Source organism: Neovison vison, chromosome 1 (assembly GCF_020171115.1).
Source record: "Neovison vison isolate M4711 chromosome 1, ASM_NN_V1, whole genome shotgun sequence".
Lineage (NCBI taxonomy): Eukaryota > Metazoa > Chordata > Mammalia > Carnivora > Mustelidae > Neogale > Neogale vison.
This window is the reverse complement of record NC_058091.1, coordinates 30540224-30560442: the sequence shown is the minus strand read 5'-3', so window position 1 is coordinate 30560442 and position 20219 is coordinate 30540224. Positions and strand designations below refer to the sequence as shown.

The 20219-nt window shown below is 33.6% G+C and overlaps 1 protein-coding gene across 1 annotated transcript in view; it reads right to left on the bottom strand.

The window, feature by feature from the left end:
• The window catches only part of ASCC3 (activating signal cointegrator 1 complex subunit 3), a 343681-nt gene that overhangs the window by 158077 nt on the left and 165385 nt on the right, over positions 1–20219 (bottom strand). Inside the window, exon 14 of the mRNA XM_044245000.1 lies at positions 6744–6878. Coding sequence (XP_044100935.1) covers positions 6744–6878 — 135 coding nt within the window. The remainder of the gene's footprint in view (positions 1–6743; positions 6879–20219) is intronic.

Below are 20219 nucleotides of genomic sequence, written 5' to 3'. Positions count from 1 at the left end.
GCGCTAATTATTCATTTTAACTTAGGAGAAAGGAATACCAGGTGCTCTGTCCATGTTATACCCCTTGAAAGAGGGTAACATAGGTAACCTTGATATTACTACAATCCAATTATAGAGAAAGAATTTACTATTCCAGAGACAGCACCTTAATTAGCAAAAGAGAAATCTCTTCTAAAATTGCATTCTTTATATCCATTATATCCATTTGGCCATAAAAGCTGAAATAATGTTTAAAAAAATCACACTGTGAAATGTGGTTTTGATCTTTAAATTTTATCAGTATAAATCTCTGTATCTCTTGGGATTTAATAACTGTACTTATTTAATCTACATGTCTTTCGAGTGCTTTTAAAGTATTTTCATATGAGAGAACAACAGTATTCCAATTAACACAGTTTCCAAAACAGCATGGCTCCTTAAAAAGATACATACATTTGTTATAAAAATTTTACTCTATGCTTCTAAAATACATCTTTAAGCATAAGGACAAAATTTGCTGCAATTAAAATTTACTTAAAGGTGATGATGAAAGAAATAAGAATAAGATTCCAATGTCATTATCTGTGTCTCTTATGAAGCGTCTCCTCTATTTTCAAAGTTGGCCATACATTAGAGTTGACTGAAATGAACACCTGGCTCAAGGGATTTTCCACTGTGTGTTAGAAAAAGAGTCCTACTTTTCAGCACTTGAATTCTGGTCATATAACTTGTCTCTTCTTCCACAATCTTCAATAGCTCCTCACTGCATATAAAGTCCAAGTGCTGAAGCAAGTGATTTAAGGTCCTCCACATTCTGACCAAAATCTATATGCCAGGCCTTTCATGCATATCACATCCCAGTGAAAAGAGAACACTCTCATTGTCCAAATACATCCCGTGGTTTCCTTTGTTCATGTTTCTTTTCTTCTTTCCTTGGAATGCCCTTTACCTTTGTAGCTGCATTTTGAGATACAAGATCACTGGTTTGAATTAATCTACTTCTCTTTTGTGAACCATTTGTTCTTTTATGTTATTTACCATATTTTACTTTCCTTATGTATGTATCTCAAAATCCTCTGTGAGACTGTCTGTGTCTTAAAGGTAGAGAAACACCACCTTGTTTTGCTACTTACTTTCTGTGGCACAAGAAATTTGATCAATTGAATGAAAATTGACAGTTAATTTAGAACTGGATATCTTATTATATACTCTAAAATAACTGCTCTCAATAGGTTATAATATTTAATTGAATTGCTGTTCATACTTTAAAATTCCCCTACTGCTGGATATTTATGCTGCATTTTTTTTTACCATTACAATGTGTTGGAATAAAACTCTCGGTATATATTACTTTTCTTTTTCATCTGTTCTTGGAAAGATTCCCAGGTTTAGAATTTCATGGTTAAAGGATCTGGAAGAAAGTGTAGCTCTTAACATATATTATCAAAAAAAATTTTTTTTAAAGGATTGAACCATTCATTGCCACAGGAAATGCACCAAATCCCCGAATCATCTTTAGAAATAGACATTATCATTTTCAGTTTTTAAAGATTCATTAGGTTAAAGAATATAGAATCCATTAATTTGTACAATTTTATTCATTATTTTTTTATTCCAGTTTACTATTTTTCTTCTCTTTGCTCATTTACTTACTGAAAACTTCATGTTTTAGTTATTAAACTTAGTAAGTACACAAAGATGTAGATACACATATAAAAATGTAGATACTGATACATATAAAGCTATAGTTACTAATATTTCCCCCAACCTGTCACTGCCTTTTGAGATTCAATGTATTATTTTTTGTTGATGAACAGCATCAAATTTAAATATTTTTACATCTGTTATTCTTTAAATTTGTCATCTTCTTTCCCTTCAAAGTACATATGTAACCATTTATAGAGTGTCCACTGTGTATCAGGCCAAGACATGTTACCTAACTTATTACAAAAATCTTAAGATATAGGTATCACTGCCACTTTGTTTATGATGAAACTAGTTCAAGGAAATTAAAAAAGGCTATGTTGCCATGCCTGAGTCCAGATAAATATCCAGGTTTGCCTGGATCCAAAGCCTTTATTCTACAAGGGCCTACTTCCCTTTGAAAACAGAAAAGTCATGTCTCCAAAAATACAATTAAACATTCAGTTCTATTTTGTATTAATTTTATTTCATTTTATTTAAAATTTTAATACGTTTTTGACATTCTTTCTATGTGGTTATAACAATTCTACAAGAGTACAATTATTATATTAACCTCCAAAAAGAAAGGAGGTTGATATGGCTAAGGAAAGAATAAACTCTGATCAAACAAACATTTTGCATACATTTAAAATAAAAAATAAAAGAAAGGGGTCTATTTGGCACCTGCTATTTTCTTTGGCTTTCTTCCTGGCTAACCAGGAAGGGAAAATTCTAATTTTATTTGGCTATACTGACTATTAAACTGCTAGAGTAGAAATAAATAAAGCTATTAAGTATCTGATAACTTAAATCAAAGTCAAATTCCTTTAATTTAGATAAAGGCTAAAGCTGACCTATGAAAAAAACAATGAAATCATTGGGAGATCTAGATAATAATAAAAATGTCAAAAAATGATTCTTTACGGTAGCTTGAGGGAACATACGATTACTGGACTATTTATAGAGTTCTCCTTTAGTAGATATTTTGAATAACTATATTCATAAGGCTTATTGCATGACAGACCATTTCTACCTATAAGAAAAAATTTTAATATCTCTAATTGTAAGAAAATCAAACCACATATCAGTACCCATAAATCGGGAGAAATACTATCCAGGAGTGAGTGGAAATACCCATCCCATTACTAGAATATTTAAAACCTGTTAAAAACTTGTCCCTAAAGGAAAGAATTTATTTGACTAAGATTATAAGTGAAACAGAATCTGAAGATTCTAATTGAAATATTCATTCAACTTGAAATTAAATCATAACTGAAACTAATAGCTTAATAATGAAAATACCTGCATCCCTAATGACATATTGCTATAAATGTAAGCTGCTACTACTTTTCCTTTAAGGTATTCTCTATCTTACAGAAAATAGTGGTTTCTTAGGAAAATAACTTCATGCAGGAGAGAAAAATATATGCAGGGCAAATTAGGAAAGCTTATTCATATTGTTCATTATCCTTTAACCATGTTAAAATTTAATTATTAATGTACATTTTCTAAAAGTAGATTTCCATAAAATATGATACGATTTATCATTGTTCATTTTCCAAAATAATTTCATATATTATTCTATTGTTTCTCATAGTTAACTATTAGAATATGTATTATTTACCCTATTATTATTTCATTTGATAGAACAGAAATTAAGTTTCAGAAATATTTAGGTGTTTAAGACAACAGGACTTCTAGAGGTGAAATATAACTAGAGCTTTTTGTTAATGTGCCCTCTTGCTTTGGGCCTCATTTGGAATTCCTAAGATACTCCCTTCCCCATGGAGAACTGCAAGATCCATCTCTATAGCTTAAGCTACTCTTGGGGTACTTCATTTTCTTTCCCCTATTTTCTTATTTCAGTGGACACTTTGGAAATATAGCTAGTTTTCAAAAGGGGGATAAATTTTTCATTGAAAATGGAAAAATGGGAATGATATGAGGAGTCCTAAAATATATTGTTACTTACTGGGAAGAAAAGATTCATTTTTGGCTGTGGCTAAGGCAGAGAAATAGACTTCTCTCTCTCTCTCTCTCTCACACACACACACACACAGAAAGAAAAGAATTTCCTCAATGGAGTTTTACTTATTATTTATACAAATAAAGTAAAGTGTTGAATAAAACTGTGAAGAAATGCTTTTAAGAACCATAATTGGTGAATCAGGAATTGAGATGGTTACATTACACATTACACACTTAGGGGTAAAGTGCTAGTGAGGCCCGGTAGGGATTTAGCTTTATTTCCATTAACAGGAGTCATGAGGCTAAATTTCTATGTACTACCATAGCAAATTTACCTTCTAATTTCATTTTAATGTTTTGAGTACTTAATTTCCCATTTTTCAAAAACATGGTAAGGAATATCTCCTACCATCATGATAATAGCTCTTCAGAACTGCTAGAATGTTAATACCATCGAAGTTCAAAAGGAACTTAAATAAGAAGCATACAACTAACACTAGGAGAACAATCTACAATTTTGGAGCTTCAATAAAACATTCAGAAAGATTCCCTTATCTTTTGGTACAGAATCATATCTACCATGGAGGGGACAGGTTTTTTGAATCTCTCTTCAGCAGCAACGAGGGATATGGTTAGGCTGAAGAAATGTTCTTCCATTTTATTAGAAACAAAAACCAAAAAAGAAACAAAAAGACTCAAAGCCCTGAAAGCTTTAGAAAGCCCAGATCAGATTTGGTTTTGAACATTTAGGATAGAGCGTGGTAAATAGGGCAGGCTTTGGAGACAGACTGATTCAAATCATGGCTCTACTACTTGGTACGTGGCCTTCTCTGAGAAAATTATTCTCTCATTTCAGTTTCCTTATCTATAAAATAGGGATAAGAATCTCTAAGGGACAGAACAGTGGTGGAGATCAAATGAGAAAATTAAAGTGAGGCCATCTCATAATGTTTGTCTCAGAGGAACAAAGGGGAAATAAAGTAATTTGGGGGGTACTTACTATCAGCCAAATATTATATGAAAGTCTGGGAATATAATAGCGAATAGGACAATGTTCCTTGAAAACATGTACTTATTAATAACTGTTTGGGAATGCCATTCTTGTTTGAAAAAATCCAATAACAATAGGCAGACTGGATAAAAATCAAATATAATAAAAATATTTTTAAAAAGGTGTAATAAAAAAGACTTCGGACTTCCAAGTCTACTTAGCTGTATTAAAATGTTCCATTCCTCCATGTCTCTCTCTTTCTCCCTCTCTTTTTTTACCCATAGTGATCTATGGATCTGGTGACAATGCCTTAAATAAATGTCATTTGAAAATGTCTCTATGTAAGTTATTTCTATATGCTTTATTCCAAGCTGTATTTGAATTACTTATACATATACCATAACAAGGGATAATAACAGTACAAACCTATATCAAAGGTTCTGTGAGACAGAATGAGTTTATGTATAAAGCAATGAAAGCAATGCCAGGCACCAGTAAACTCCTGATAAATGTTAAACCCTATTATTATAGGAATTAAATAATAAACCTGCATCATTTGGAATAAGCAATAGCTTTCAGAATTGAGAAGTATGAAGTAACCAGAAATCCACAAGGTGGCTCTCAAGGCTTGGCTTTTAAACACAATGGAGTTGCTTTATATTTCCTAAGAAGTGAAAGAAGACTTATGAATGCCAACCTGACTTTTTAAAGGCCCTCATAAATTCCAGTTAATAAATAACTGGAAGACTACAAAGCTGTTTAATAAGTGTTATGTAATAGAGATTTTATAAAGTGGGGAAAAATGAAGAAAATGAACAATTTTTATAGTTCTAAATTGAAAGAATCTCATGTTCAAAACAACTGACATCACATTAATCATATTTAGAATTTAAAATGTCAATACAAAATGGTAAAATTCATAGTGGAGTCAAATGTGAAGTCAAAACAATTAAATGCATTTTACCAAGATGATAAATGTGAATGCGTATAGCACAATGTCTGACAGCAAGCAGCTGTTCAGTAAAATCAGTTAAATCTCATGCATATAAAATACTTTGAAGTTACTATCATTTTATGCCCACTGACTTTTTCATTTGAAAATGTATTTTCATTGCTTTAAATCAGGACAAACATTTTCTGTGAAGGGCCATATAGTATTTAAGGCTTACTAGTGGACCACACAGTCCTTGTAGCAATTGCGCATTCTTCCCTCGTGCTGCAAAAACAAAAAAGCAGCCACTGACAAAGGAGTCTGGCTGTTTTCTAATAAAACCTTAATTACAAAAACAGGTAGCAACCTTTGGCCTTCAGGCTGTGGTCTACCTATTCTTGACCTAAATCATTATCTCACATAATTAAAGAAAACCTTCTGTAAATCTTAGGATGCTATCAATCCTCAAATTATTTGGGGAAGTGCTTCTCAAACTGTAATGTGCAGTAATTCACCTAGGGATGGAGGCAAAGTGCAGATTATGATTTGGTAAATCTGGTATGGGCCTGTGGTTCTGCATTTGTAAAGGTGACCCAGGCTTTTAAGATCCTTTAAGTATATGTTGTGTAGCAAGGTTATCAAACTCCCGGGTTTTTTTTTGTTTTGTTTTGTTTTGTTTAAAGGTCTTATTTTTAAGTAATCACTATACCCAAAGTTATAACCCCAAGATTAAGAATCACATTGTCCACTGACAGTCAGTCAGGTGCCCCTACACTTTCACATTCTTGAGAAGAACTTTTATTTATGCTGCTTTAATCTGTCTATATCGACCTTAGAAATTAAAACTGAGAAATTAAAAATATTAACTATTAGTTTTTTAAGAGTCTAATAACCCTATTCAATGTTAACATATTTTATGGAATTTAACTGTATTTTATGTTTTAACTATATTTTAATGAGTAGGATAAACACAATTCTAACCATATTGATAGACGTGGTAATCGAACACCTCATGCACTGGAATTCTTTGGAAGATCATTAAATAAAAAAAATAAAGATCATAACATGATAAAAATGTAAAATTAAGTCCTTGGAAACTAGAGATCATATATCTGTCATATATAAAATATCTGTATTATCTGCCACATTAAATGCTTTAGTACTTATATCTTGCAGTCATTTGTTTCCTACCTGCTTTTCTGCATGTCCATATTCAGGTCCTTGTGTAGGTAAAAAGCAGGAAATCTGACCACTATTTTTTGCTCTTTCTATTAGAGACATAGCTGTTCTTACAGTGGCGTTTCGAGCATGTACAAACACCATCACCTGAAAGAAAGATAAGCAGTTTATTTAATACTAAAATTCATTAAACGCTTAATACTAGTCTGAAAATCACCATATATATATACAACCATTAATTTTCCAAAATACAACCCCCAGTTTATGAATTCCCCAACATTTCCTTATTTTAGAACAAAGTATATATAGGATAAAGGCAAGTTAAATAAAATTCAATAACATGGCTTTATATACTCTTAACCTATAAATTGGCAGAAATCAGAACTGAAATTAATGTATTATATAAAATGTTGAGTTTAATTTGTGTTTTTCTCTTTTGAAGACATGATTCATGAGTGCAATCATATATTATGGGGACAGAGTATAAAAATATATGAGAGTCTTATTTCTCCACTGTCAATGAAATTTCCAGTATCATAAAGATGTTTAAAGAAATTGAAAACAATAAAAACACTCTTCCTTGGACAAAATCATGTCAAGAACAACCATTTAAAAAATAGAGTTTCGGGAACTGTTGGAGATGAAAATTCTTCTAGAGGGGCATTTGGAATTTTCTGCTGTTGTTTTTTTTTTGACCTTCCTGTGGAATTACTCACAAAGTGACTGTGGAAATCTGAATTACAGGTAAGTCACGTATCTGGACGCTTTGTCAAGGACAAGTGGAAAAAAGCATTTTCAGGGACAGTCAGAATGTCAATGCAACTGAAGCGAATGAAATCAGAGTGAGCAGCACTCAGAATTTGATGCCCATCAGTGCTGCCTTCTCCTCTGTGTCTTCTTTGGCTTCCAAATCCCCCACCCCACCCCCATTCAGCTCAACCCCAGCCTTCCCAAAGTGCCATTACTCTAATACACTAATTTTACTCTTTTATATGGACAACCGATCTTTTTCAACTTTATCTGACGTGAATAAAGCACCTCTAGGTAATTTGGCATTGTAGTCAAAATCGGATACTGAACAAACTAAGGACAATCAGCAGTGTGGGTGACCTAAAGACAAGTTCTAGCCCCAGTTTGCAACAAAATCGAGAGATCTAAAACTCTCTGGTTACCATAGTATTCCCCTGAGGCCTCAGCAACATGGAGGTCCTAAATCTTGCCTCTCTCTCAACCTCTCTCCATATTTATCTGTTAATTATGTTTTCCCAGAAGCTAAAACATTGGTGTTATTTCCGTGGTACACATTTAGAAAAAAGCGCCACTGATGGTTTTAGTCAAGGAAATGATAGGCTCATGCTAGCTGACCTAAGTAAAAGAGAAGATCACTTTGAAACATTTGAAACACTTTGAACAAAGGTGAAACGGGGAGGGAGTCCTGGGAGTTGACTAAAAAGGAGATGGAGTGACACGCATCTAGAGCACACACTGCATAATTTACTCACCGTAATCTCACGCCCATAAACTTGCCCAAAAAACTGTTCCACGTACGGGATGTCAATTATAATCCAGAGGACAGTAAAATCACAGAGTATAAACATTCAAGAAACTGGAATGCTTAAATTACTAATTATTCTTTTAGAAAGTGTTCAAAGTCAAAGAGAGTAGATAATCTGGAGAAGACCAAAATTCCTCAATGAAAAACTCCCAAAGCATTTAGAGACAATAAAATAAGCATTACAAGTCATCTAGAGAGATTTAACATTAGTTAATCACAGCCATCAAGGATAGAAAGTGTAAGCTTTCATACTTGGTTAGATCTCTAACTGATTTGTTGATACTAATGTGTTTTGAAAAGAAATATGATCATCAGAGTATCCCTAAGAATATATGAATAACAATTATTTCAGTAAGCTTCATGATTACTTGGAAAATTCTTCTGTTTTCCTTATTTTCAACTAAAAAAAAAAAACCCAAATCTGATTTTGATAGGTTCTCTAGCTTTCTGGGGAAACATCTTTATCTCATGGGGTGTCAGGAGTCACCCCATGACTCCTGAGCTTCAGGAGTCTTTCTGGAGAAACATCTTCATCTCATGGGGTGTCAGGAGTCACCCCATGACTCCTGAGCTTCAGTGGTCACTGAAGCTCACTGTAATATTTTCATCATTATTGACATAAACTGTTTAATACAAAGTTAGATAGAAGAATTCTGCTAGCTATAATGCTCTGCTAAAGCTTCACCAGTTCAGAATCTCTCACGTTATATCACCCTGTCTCATAAAAAGTAAGGGTACTTCAACAGTGAGTTTCTTCTTAGAAAATTAAGGCAGACTTTTTTCTTTTATGTAAAATTAAGTTTTATTACACACAGAGCCTCACTAACCCCTAATGATAAATTTTAAGAAAATCTAAATTAAAATGAAATTATTTATATTTATCCACTCTTTCAAATGTTTCTGAGAATTCTGAGAATCATTACCAAGCCCCAAGAATTCTGCAAAAGAGAGAGGCAACATTTCTGCCCTCAAGGAGATGACAATCTACTATGATGTACTAAATAAGCACAAAATATTTTTCACTTGCTTAGTATTTTCTAGCTATGGATGTGTAAAGTACTGTTGAAAGAGGAAATATGAAAATGCAGAAGACCTGGACCCTTCTATAAAAGACATGTACAATTTAAGGAAGGAGAAAAAACTACACAGGGAGCATGGATAACACAGGAATGCGAACCATGAAGCTGGTGGGTCGCCTTCAATCATCCACTGTGCTGTATTTACACAGTCCCTACTGAGTTCCAAACTATGCGCTGAGCACCACAGATAGAGTGAGAAATACAGTCCAAGGCTCTGAATGGGTCTGCTCCTGCTGGCGAGGAAGAATCACTAGTCATCAGCCCGATCTCCTATAGAAGCAGGTGCAGGCTGGATGGAGGAGCCTACAGTAGTATTGAAAGGATGTTGTAATGAGCGCTGGGTGTTATATGCAACAATGAATCATTGAACACTACATCAAAAACTAGTGATGTACTGTATGGTGGCTAACTTAACATAAAAATAAAAAATATTTAAAATAAAAAAATACAATAAAATACTTATTCTTCATAAATTGAGTGTGTTAGCTTGAAGAAGTACATTCTCTTTCAAAGTTTTTCATACTGAGATCCAGGAACCTCTTCATGGGAATCAGTGCTGGGGTCATTAAAATAGACTTCTGGGTCCTTCCCTAAAACCAACTAAGAATATTTAGGGGTGGGACCTAAATTTTGAATTATTAACAATTTTTGAGATAACTACTGTGTGAAATTAGCTAATAATTACCACCAACTTAGTTTTCTTCTCCTAAGGTTAAACAAAGGAAACATAAACAAAACTGCTACTAAAGAGATGATTTTAAAAACTCCTTAATAACGTATTTTTATTTACATATACATATTTACATATATATGTGTATATATATATAATAAATATCAGGGAATATGAAGGTATTTCATATAATCAGTATAGCCCCAAGATCATTTCCCAGATGGGTTTTTATAATGCAACCAGATTTCTATTCTCCATAATTCAAATGCCACATTATGTAAATCCTGTTGATACAAAGAACATAAGGGAAAATAAAATATGACCCTAAATCTTCATTAATTATTTCAGTATGACTTGTCAACTTATCATTTTGCAAATTATTTTCTACTGGAGCCCAGAGAAATATTAGTTACAACTTAAAATAGCAATTTCTTTTTATTAAATGATCCATCACTTCTTGTTCAGTAAAATAAGCTCTTTTTCTTATTAAGAATTTTCTGTTTAGAGGCTCCAACAGAAGCCATTACAAGGTTTTGGGTCTCTATAACATACTTGATTTTATGGTTTGTTAATTTGGTTAATTAATTTTAATAGACATATAAAATTATAACTAACAGAGAGGACAGCACTGTTTTATTTGGCATAAATAACTACAAATCAATCTTAGAAACACTACTGGTAACTGAACAGCAGTTAAATAGGCATAGGTCATTAAAATAAGATTATAACAGATTCAAGTCAACAACATTGGTAAATTTTAATAGTCTTATGAAACTGTTTATAATTTTACTTGAGGTTTGTTAGATTAATGCATTTAAAATATTGTATATATTGTTTTTAGTTTAAAAAGCCATTTAGTTTAAGAATATATAATTAAATCAGTCCTGGGATAGGAGAGGGAGTATGTGAATTTGCATTTTGGTCCTGTTATTTGATGTGCCAAAGACAGTGTACCTTACATGAGATGCTGATTAAAGGTAATGAAAGAGTGAAAGCCGAGAGAACAATGATTCTAAAAACGAGAAGGTTTAAGTAACTCATATTGTTTTCAATGTATTCAGAGGGAAGGACATATTTGAAAAATACCAAAAATTCTACTTTGAAACGTTATTAGGGGCATCTGGCTGGCTCAGTCAGTTAAGTGTCTGCCTTCAGCTCATGTCATGATCCCAGAGTCGTGGGATTCAGCCCTGCATTGGGTTCCCTGCTCAGTGGGGAGCCTGCTTCTCCCTCACCTCCCCATTCTTGCTCTCTCTATCTCTGTCTCTCTCAAGTGAACAAATAAAATTAAGAAAAAAAAAAAAAAAAGAAAAGAAATGTTATTAAAGAGGAGGGATTTAGGACAAACTATTTCATTTCTCCGATTCTTATTTCCCTCACTCCACAAATAGGTTTTAGAGTCACAAGTTTAATATAAAGTTTGAAGTACATAATGGAAATGAAAATATTGCATTTAGTAAAATCGTAACTCTGAAACTTTAGAGCACTTCAAAATCATCTAAAAACACAATTGCTGCTCCTTTCCTCCATCACCCTCTCAGAGTAAGTAGGTTTGAGGCAAGACAAGACTTTGCATTTCTTTTTCTTTCTTTCTTTCTTTTTTTTTTTTTAAGATTTGTTTATTTATTTGGGAGAGAGAGAGAGCCCGGGTGGGGGGTGGGGAGGCAAAGGGAGAAGAAGGCTCCTTGCTGAGCACAGAATCCAGGTGCAGATGTGGGGCTTGATTCCAGAACCCTGAAATCAGGACCCCAGCTGAAGGCAGTTGCTCAGCTGACTGAGCCCCCCAGGTGCCCAAGACTTTGTATTTCTAACAAGTTCTAAGGAGATGTTAACACTCTTTGTACAGCAACTTTGAAAACCTGTCAGAAGTGTTAAGTATCAGCACCACTGTAAGGGGAATAAACAATAAAATGCATTTGGCCTAAAAGACTAAACTGTGAGACCAGTAAATGACTGCTATAAACTGACACCTACATATTTATTCCCCATTGATTCAAATGTGCACATATCTGACACCACATGAAATAATTTAAAAGGCCACTTATCCTTTAACACCTTTTGTAAAGGTGCTGTGCAAAATGAATGAGAAGTAAAAAGAAAATTAAAGGAATATTTAAGCCTGAGATTATTTGAAAACAGGAGGGAGGAGGGCAAGGATTAAGTGAAACGCTGAATCAAAGACTCTTCCCTAGAAATTTCCACTAAGAAGGAAGACTGAAAAGAAATATCTGAAAAACATAGACAAAATGGCAGATAGATGTTCCACAGAAAATGCTGCTAAGGAATGACATTCTTCTTCTTCTTTTTTTTAAAAATAATTTTATTTATTCATTTGAGAGAGAGACAGTGAGAGAGAGCATGAGGGAGGAGTAGGTCAAGGGAGAAGCAGACTCCCATTGGAGCTGGGAGCCCGATGTGGGCCTCGATCCCGGGACTCCGGGATCAGAATGATGTTCTTTGAAATAAGGTATTCACTCTCGTACTGGTTAAAGAATAAGGCCTGAGGGTGAGGAGTTTCATATCCTAGTGGTTAATGCTTTCACTCACTGTCCTGTTAGGCGTCTTGCTCTCAATTCTTTCCAACTTTCTTAACCCAGGTTCCTCAAGAGAATTAACTCTAATGACCTAAACAAAGAGTGATTCTAAATCTGCGTGGTCTCCAGACTAGCAGCATCAGCATCCCCTGGGAACGTGTGAGAACTACAAACTAAGGGTCCAACACCAGATCTGAGTCAGTGACTCGGAAGAAGAGGGCTTAGCAATCTGGTTCAATGAGTCCCCCCTGGTGGTTCTGATACCTGTTACGTTAACATTTGAGAGCCTGCAACAAGCCAAACCTTCCCTGTGCCCCATTTAGAACATTCTGGTATCCTTGGGAGGAAGGAGAACACAGGCAAATCATTTTCTATGTTCTATATAGTTTGAATGGGGAGTGCCACTACAGATGTATTTCAAATATCTTGTATATCACAAAAGCTCATAAGCACAAAATAGTTTTTATTGCTGTGGTCATATTACTACATCTATGTTATCAGGTAAATGCAATTTTAAAAGCTTTGATTCTGCATGCTGTGTAATCAGAAGACATCTGTAGTGGGACATTACAAGTAAGTACAGAATTCTCATTTTAGGCCTGACAATGCTGGCCAGCTGAAGACAAACTACTTGAAGATCTTTTCACATCAGTACAGTTTCTTCATTTATTTTTTATATTTGCATAGTATTCCATTACTTAGAATGCCTTAATTTAGCCAGTACATTTATGTTGTTTCCAATCTCTCATTATTTAAAGCAATGATGTAATAAATAAATGTTCACAAGATTTATTCCACGTTTGTGAATATATTTGTTGGATAATTTCATAGAAGTGAAATTGTTAGGTCAATTATATATGACTATTCATTTAACTATTTCCTTATTCTGAACACTGTCTGTTTTGTTACTGGAGTTTTTTTTTTCTTACCAATTTGTAGGTGTTCTTTGTAGATGGAAGATAATATGCTTTGTCTTTTTCTATATTGCAAACATTTTGTTCCAGCCTATACTTTATCCTTCGACTTTGTTTATGGTACCTTGTATAGTATGGGAACAGTTAATTTTTCTTTAACTCTATCAGCATTTTTCTCTGTGGCTTTGAACAAATTTATAGATAAGCGAGTAAAAAATAGTCATAAACATCTGAAAATGTGCTGAACTTCACAAGCACTGTGTGGCTCTGGTACTCCAATAGTTGGCACAGACAGCACTGGATTTTGCTCTCAAAAATGGATATCTAGAAAGATACCCACAATATGGTGTTAAGTGCAAAAAAATCAAGCTGAAGAATAATTTCCATAGTATTATTCTGAGTATATATGTAAAGGATGTGTGTGTTTAAAATTCGAGATATGGATGGACACCCACCAAATAAAATGCCTCACAAAATGGGAGTAGGAGAGGATAAAAAGAAGTTTCCTTTGTATTTCTTGTATTGTTTGTCTTAGCCACTGAAATAAGCCCTAATAGTTTTACAATGAAATACATAAATTATAATGAACAGAAAAAATAATGATGACAATGAGGTTATAAAAACTTTTTATAATGCACTACTATACTAGTGAATTTGACATGATTATTTTATTGCTAGGTAATTTACAGTATCAAAGTAAAAACTTAAAACATATTTGACAATGTACTTATAAGGGTGATGGTGGAACTTTTGATCTAAGTGACAAATTTATCTTGTTTCAACGTACCTGGAAATGCTTTAAGAAGAAAAGAGAAAAGTTCTCATAGAAGAAAATAAATAGCATTTCAAGGGAAAGTATACAGAGGTCAAAGGTACAGAGAAGAGAGCAAATCCACAGGGTGGTAAATACACATTTTTGACAGAAATGGACACAGGAGTAGTAATATCTGGAAAAGCAAATAACAATCCTCATTATAAAATGTGTGTTGAGATAGAATTCATTCAAGACTCAGAAAAAAATGATACCACTAAAGGTGATACTTGAGAAATCATTTTTATGTTAGAGATTTTAAACTGAATAGAGAGAAGGCTATCATTATGGAAAAAAAAAATGACTCAAGGAAGTATAAAAGAAAGCAGCAGAAAGAATGATTTTATCATTGTAAATTGAAAGGACAATCAACAGGAAAAAATTTTAAACGGTGAGGTTAACTTAAAAAAGGGGGTGCTTTTTATGAGGAGTCAAGATGATTAAGAGAGTACTGAGGTACCCCTGAGAGTCAGTATGATTATTAGAGACAGATCTTACAAAAGGGAAATCTGATTTAAACATTTTAAAATATAGCTTTGTAGCCACTGAACTGCTTGAAAAGTTAGTACAAGTTCATAAAATTTCATTAGGAAAAAAGAAAAGAAGCCCTTTTACCTACATGGGGGAGATGGATTAGTAACCACATTAGTAATATGGTTAAATTAATACAATAAAGATTTCCCTGATGCTTCCATATAGAATTATTCTTTTGAGCATCTAACAAAATCATGTGCTCCTTCCCTTAAGCATTAATCACTGACTACCTTTTATTTTTAGCTACTTTTATGCTTGACATAGCTCCTCTACAAGTCCGCCATCATCCAGCATTTACATGACAGGCACTGGGGACATAATGAGTGGGCAGGTCCAGCACTGTTCCCTGTGCTTTTGGAGCTTCTGTTTAGTTACTATGGCGAAAGATTAGAGTCTGAGAAGATGGGGAACACAGAAGCTGCTATTTATTACATGGACAACTATGGGAGGAAATAGCAACAATAAGAACAACAAAAATAAAAGGGAAAAGAAATAAAAAGCATAATTCAAAAATTAATTGGAGTCCTTTCTTAAAGTTAGCAAACTACTTGATTTAAAGATCCTAACATTTCAAGTATCCTCATTATTGGTCTTTGGGCGTCATCTCACTCAATTCTTCTTCCTATTGTTCAAAACCTCCATGCATTTGCTCATGTTTTATTTTACTTAGGTCTCCTGCCAATTCTCTCATGGAAATTCTACAAACCTTTAAATCCTGTTCTAATGGTTATTCTCCATTTTCTCTAGGGAAATTAATCATTCCCACAGCACTTTGCTCATACTTGTGCCTTGTGTAATCTCAGCATATACATAGGTTTCCACCTTGACGTTAATAACTACTACGACTAACAATAAAAGGCATTATTTATTAAATGCTTATTATGTGCTAGGCCCAGTACTAGGTGCCACGCACAGTTCTCTATCTCACTATTAACAACACTATTAGATAGGTAATACTATTAGTATTTTACAGATAAGAAAACTAAAGTTCAGAGTTTTAATAATTTGCTACTCATTCAAGAGCAGAATAGGGAATTAGCCTCATTTGAAAGCCTACTTTCTTTGCATCAAGTTATATTTCCTCCTTGGGTGTTGCCTAAAGGCAAGTTTACATCTTACTCATTTTGAGGTCTCCTTGTCATCCCCTGTCTCACTCTCCAAACTATCATTCAATCAGTAGGTACTCAATAAATGAGAGCTGAAATTCTGATGTTAAAAATGATCAGTTTTCACTGAAAATATTTATTTTTTTAAATATGAACAGAAATTTGAATTTAAAAGTTTAAAAGTTATAATAGTATGCAGGCTGAGTTAATACTTTCACTGATACATTTATGGGGATATGGGGTATCAAGTTAACTTTCAAATTTTCCAACTAGATAGTCAATTTTCCTGTATTGTTTTAAAAAATGTATTAGAAAACATTTTACTGATATTTAATAAACCAAAATTGCTACTGATTAGTCTTCTAATACTGTTGTATAGCTATATGTGTATATGTGTTTAAGGCCATTGCAAAGTTCAAAATTTGTGATTTAAAAAAGAAACAACTTATAAAATGAGCTATTCTGAGAGCATCTTAAAAAAAATTCTGGACTCTGAAGTCAAAGATAGTTCCCAAATCAAAGCTACCTGTATTTGCAATAAATCAAATTAATCAAATTCATTAAGCAAAACAATGTCCTACTGATGGACAGGAATAAAGAAAGTACTCTTACGTTTAATAATGGTAGAAAATCTGACACTACTCTACCTGGATTACATCCACAAAACTATTATTACTAAAAGTAATAGTTTAGCTCTGAAAATAGGGCTAAAATAATAAAATTTAAAATCATCTATTTTAATAATCATGGGTGTAACAACTAGCATTTATTATCAGATATTCCTGGCAACCAACTAATTTACTAACGCATAGTTTTTTAGTTTAAAATGATGTGGTTAAATGTTTATCAGATAGACCATAAAAATACAAACTACCTGAGACAGGGTTAATTTACCTTGTCCTACCTATATCAGAAAACTGTATAATTCACTGACTAGTCTTCATGCATTAAATTATGCAAATACACCAAGAAAAGTAATCTGGAGTAGAGAGAACTGGTTCCGCAGCTCCAAGCTGTGTAATTAGATCTACACTTGGCAATTCACAGCCACCTCTGGACTCTCATGCTGAGAATCTGCAGTTCTTCTCAAGAAACCTAAGCTTTTAAGTGATAAATAGATTCAGGTTATCATTACTGAATTATATTTAAGGCATTACCCTAAAAGTGAAATATATTCTTTGCAAATTTCTTTAAAGGAATAAGTTTTAATATTTATCAGTTTCTTTGTTTGAGTTGGTAGGGAGCTTTAAGTGCTATATTTGGGTTAAAAGAAATCTATGATACTTCACATTTTCTAAACCCTAAAAGATACTTGTTATCAAAATGTACAGTATAATGAAAACAAACTTGGAGGACTTAGTGTACACTATACACCATGACACCAAAAATACACATCATTTTTCTAGCTAAGTCCACTGCAAAGAAAATAATCTTACAATCAGTTCACCATACATCAGGGCATTGTATAATATACTTAGAAGCATAAGACAGTTCTAGTCAGCAAAGCCTCTAAAATATTAAGACCACAAACTTGCAGAGAAAAAAGTGTTTTTAGAATTTCAAAATGGTAAATATTTTGAATGTTTTTTTCCCTTTACTATAAACTTTTTAATTAACAATGTTTCCTTAAGACATTAAACGTATGTATATCTTTTAGAGGTAATACAGTTTATGTTATCCAAGAAATGCTTGAATAAACTTTCTATAAATTCTTAATTTATATCTTATTCATATGTGCACCATATACATTCATGCATTCAATAATCTGGAATCCGAATTCATTTTTTTAACATAAGCTCCATGCCCAATGTGGAGAGCAATGCAGGACTTGAACTCATGATCCTGAGATCAAGATCTGAGCGGAGATCAAGAGTTGGACAATTAACTGACTGAGTACCCAGGCACTGCTGAATTCTTTTTAAAACAATCACTAAAAATAAATAAATAAGTAAATAAAAACAATCATTACATTTATAAACTTAAGTAACTTAATGACAATGTATATGCTCTTGATGAAAGTGAATTTTATACATTAAAATTGTTTTAAGCATAGAAACTATTAGATTTTTCTTCTAGTTTTTTGTAAAATATAAAAATAAACATATCAAGAATATTATTTTTCCTTGTTCATAATTACTTAAACAAATTTAAGATATATTCAAACTAATTTTTTTGTTTAAGAAAAAATTCCTATCAGGATGCCTGGGTGGCTCAGTCAGTTAAGTGTCTGCCTTTGGGTCAGGTCAGGATCCCAGAGTCCTGCGATTCAGCCCCACATGGGGCTCCTTGCTCAGTGGGGAGCTTGCTTCTTCCTCTGCCTGTGCTGCCTCCTCTGCCTACTGCTCCCCTTGCTTGTGCTCTCACTTGTATTAAAATATATAAATAAATAAAATTAAGAAAATTTAAAAAAAGAAAAAAATTCTTATCAACCTAGACAAAATGCTTATCTGACGCCAAACTAACCTATATAACATATTATAGTATTATTTCAAATACCAACAGAATTTTAGATCCATGTTTGAATCATAATTCAGCATCCATGTAGTAGAAAAGCTTGAGCAAGTTTACCTGTGCTTCGTGCTTTGTTTTTTTAGTTGTAATTTGGAGATAATGGTACCTGCCTTACAAAGCTGGTGTAGATCAACAAAAAATAATTAGGAAGTCCCAGAAAAGAGTCTAGCACATAAAAGGGTCTATTCAGTAGGTAAAAACATTTATTAGTTGTTCCACAAAGGTTTTCCTTATATTCTTCCCAAATCTGATCCCTATACAACCCACTCACTGGGACCAAGGTCGGTATTGTTCTCTAAGACAAAAGAAAACAAATGCACTTGTTTTCACACATAAGAATTCTTTAAAGATTTGAAATTCCATCATATCTCCATTATTGACTGGGCTTTCCTCAGCTAAACATCACCAGTTGCCTACTCTTAATGTCATGACAGCAAGTCCTGTGGCACCTCAGAGCACCCTGGAGGAGCCTGAAAGTGACCACTTCATGAGAAACTCTTCTGTTCAACATTCTGTTTTTTTGTTAAAAGTTTGAAAATTCTAAAATCATCTCTTTCATTGTTCTGGACAATATTTTGGGAAAGCAGTGAAAATAATCATTTTAAAAATAAAACACTTTCCACACCAGTCAGAATGGCTAAAATTAACAAGTCAGGAAATGACACATGCTGGCAAGGATGTGGAGAAAGGGGAACCCTCCTACACTGTTGGTGGGAGTGCAAGCTGGTGCAACCACTCTGGAAAACAGCATAGAGGTTCCTCAGAAAGTTGAAAATAGAGCTACCCTAAACGACCCAGTAATCACACTACTGGGTATTTACCCTAAAGATACAAATGTAGTGATGGGAAGGGGCACGTGCACCTGAATGTTTATAGCAGCAATGTCCACAAGAGCCAAACTATGGAAAGAACCTAGATGTCCATCAACAGATGAATGGATAAAGAAGATGTGGTATATATATACACAACGGAATACTATGCAGCTATAAAAAAATGAAATCTTGCCATTTACGATGATGTGGATGGAACTAGAGGGTATTAAGCTTAGTGAAATAAGTCAATTGGAGAAAGACAACTATCATATGATCTCCCTGAAACGAGGAAATGGAGATGCAACGTAGGAGGTTTGGGGGTTAGGAAAAGAATAAGTGAAACAAGATGGGATCGGGAGGGAGACAAACCATAAGAGACTCTTAATCTCACAAAACAAACTGAGGGTTGCGGGGGGTGGGGGGTAGGGGGAAGGTGGCGGGGTTATGGACATTGGGGAGGGTATGTGCTATGGTGAGTGCTGTGAAGTGTGTAAACCTGGCGATTCACAGACCTGTACCCCTGGGGCTAATAATACATGTTAATTTTAAAAATGTAAAAAAAAAATACAAAGGGAGAAAAAAAATAAAACACTTTCACCAGTTTCTAAATACCATTCTCTACTAAAAGAGAGCCAGGCCTGCAGAAATTATTACATCCAGTTCTGGGACTGGAGCATGTCAAAAGAGCAAAGAAGCAAGCTTGAAGGGACTCCCAAGTGCCAAATTTGGGCTAATAAGATCATCAAAGTAAGTAATACAATAATGGATAATAACCCATTGAGTAAAATAAAAATTTAAGTCAATAGAAAAATAAATTAATAAAGAGGAGACAGGAGCAGTTCTTCCTTACATGCAGTGGAATGGAAGGAGTGGCAGAGTTAGAGACTCATTAACACATGCTAAAATGAGTGGGTGAAAGTTAATTATGAAATCTGTACATTTACATTTTATGTATAATCATT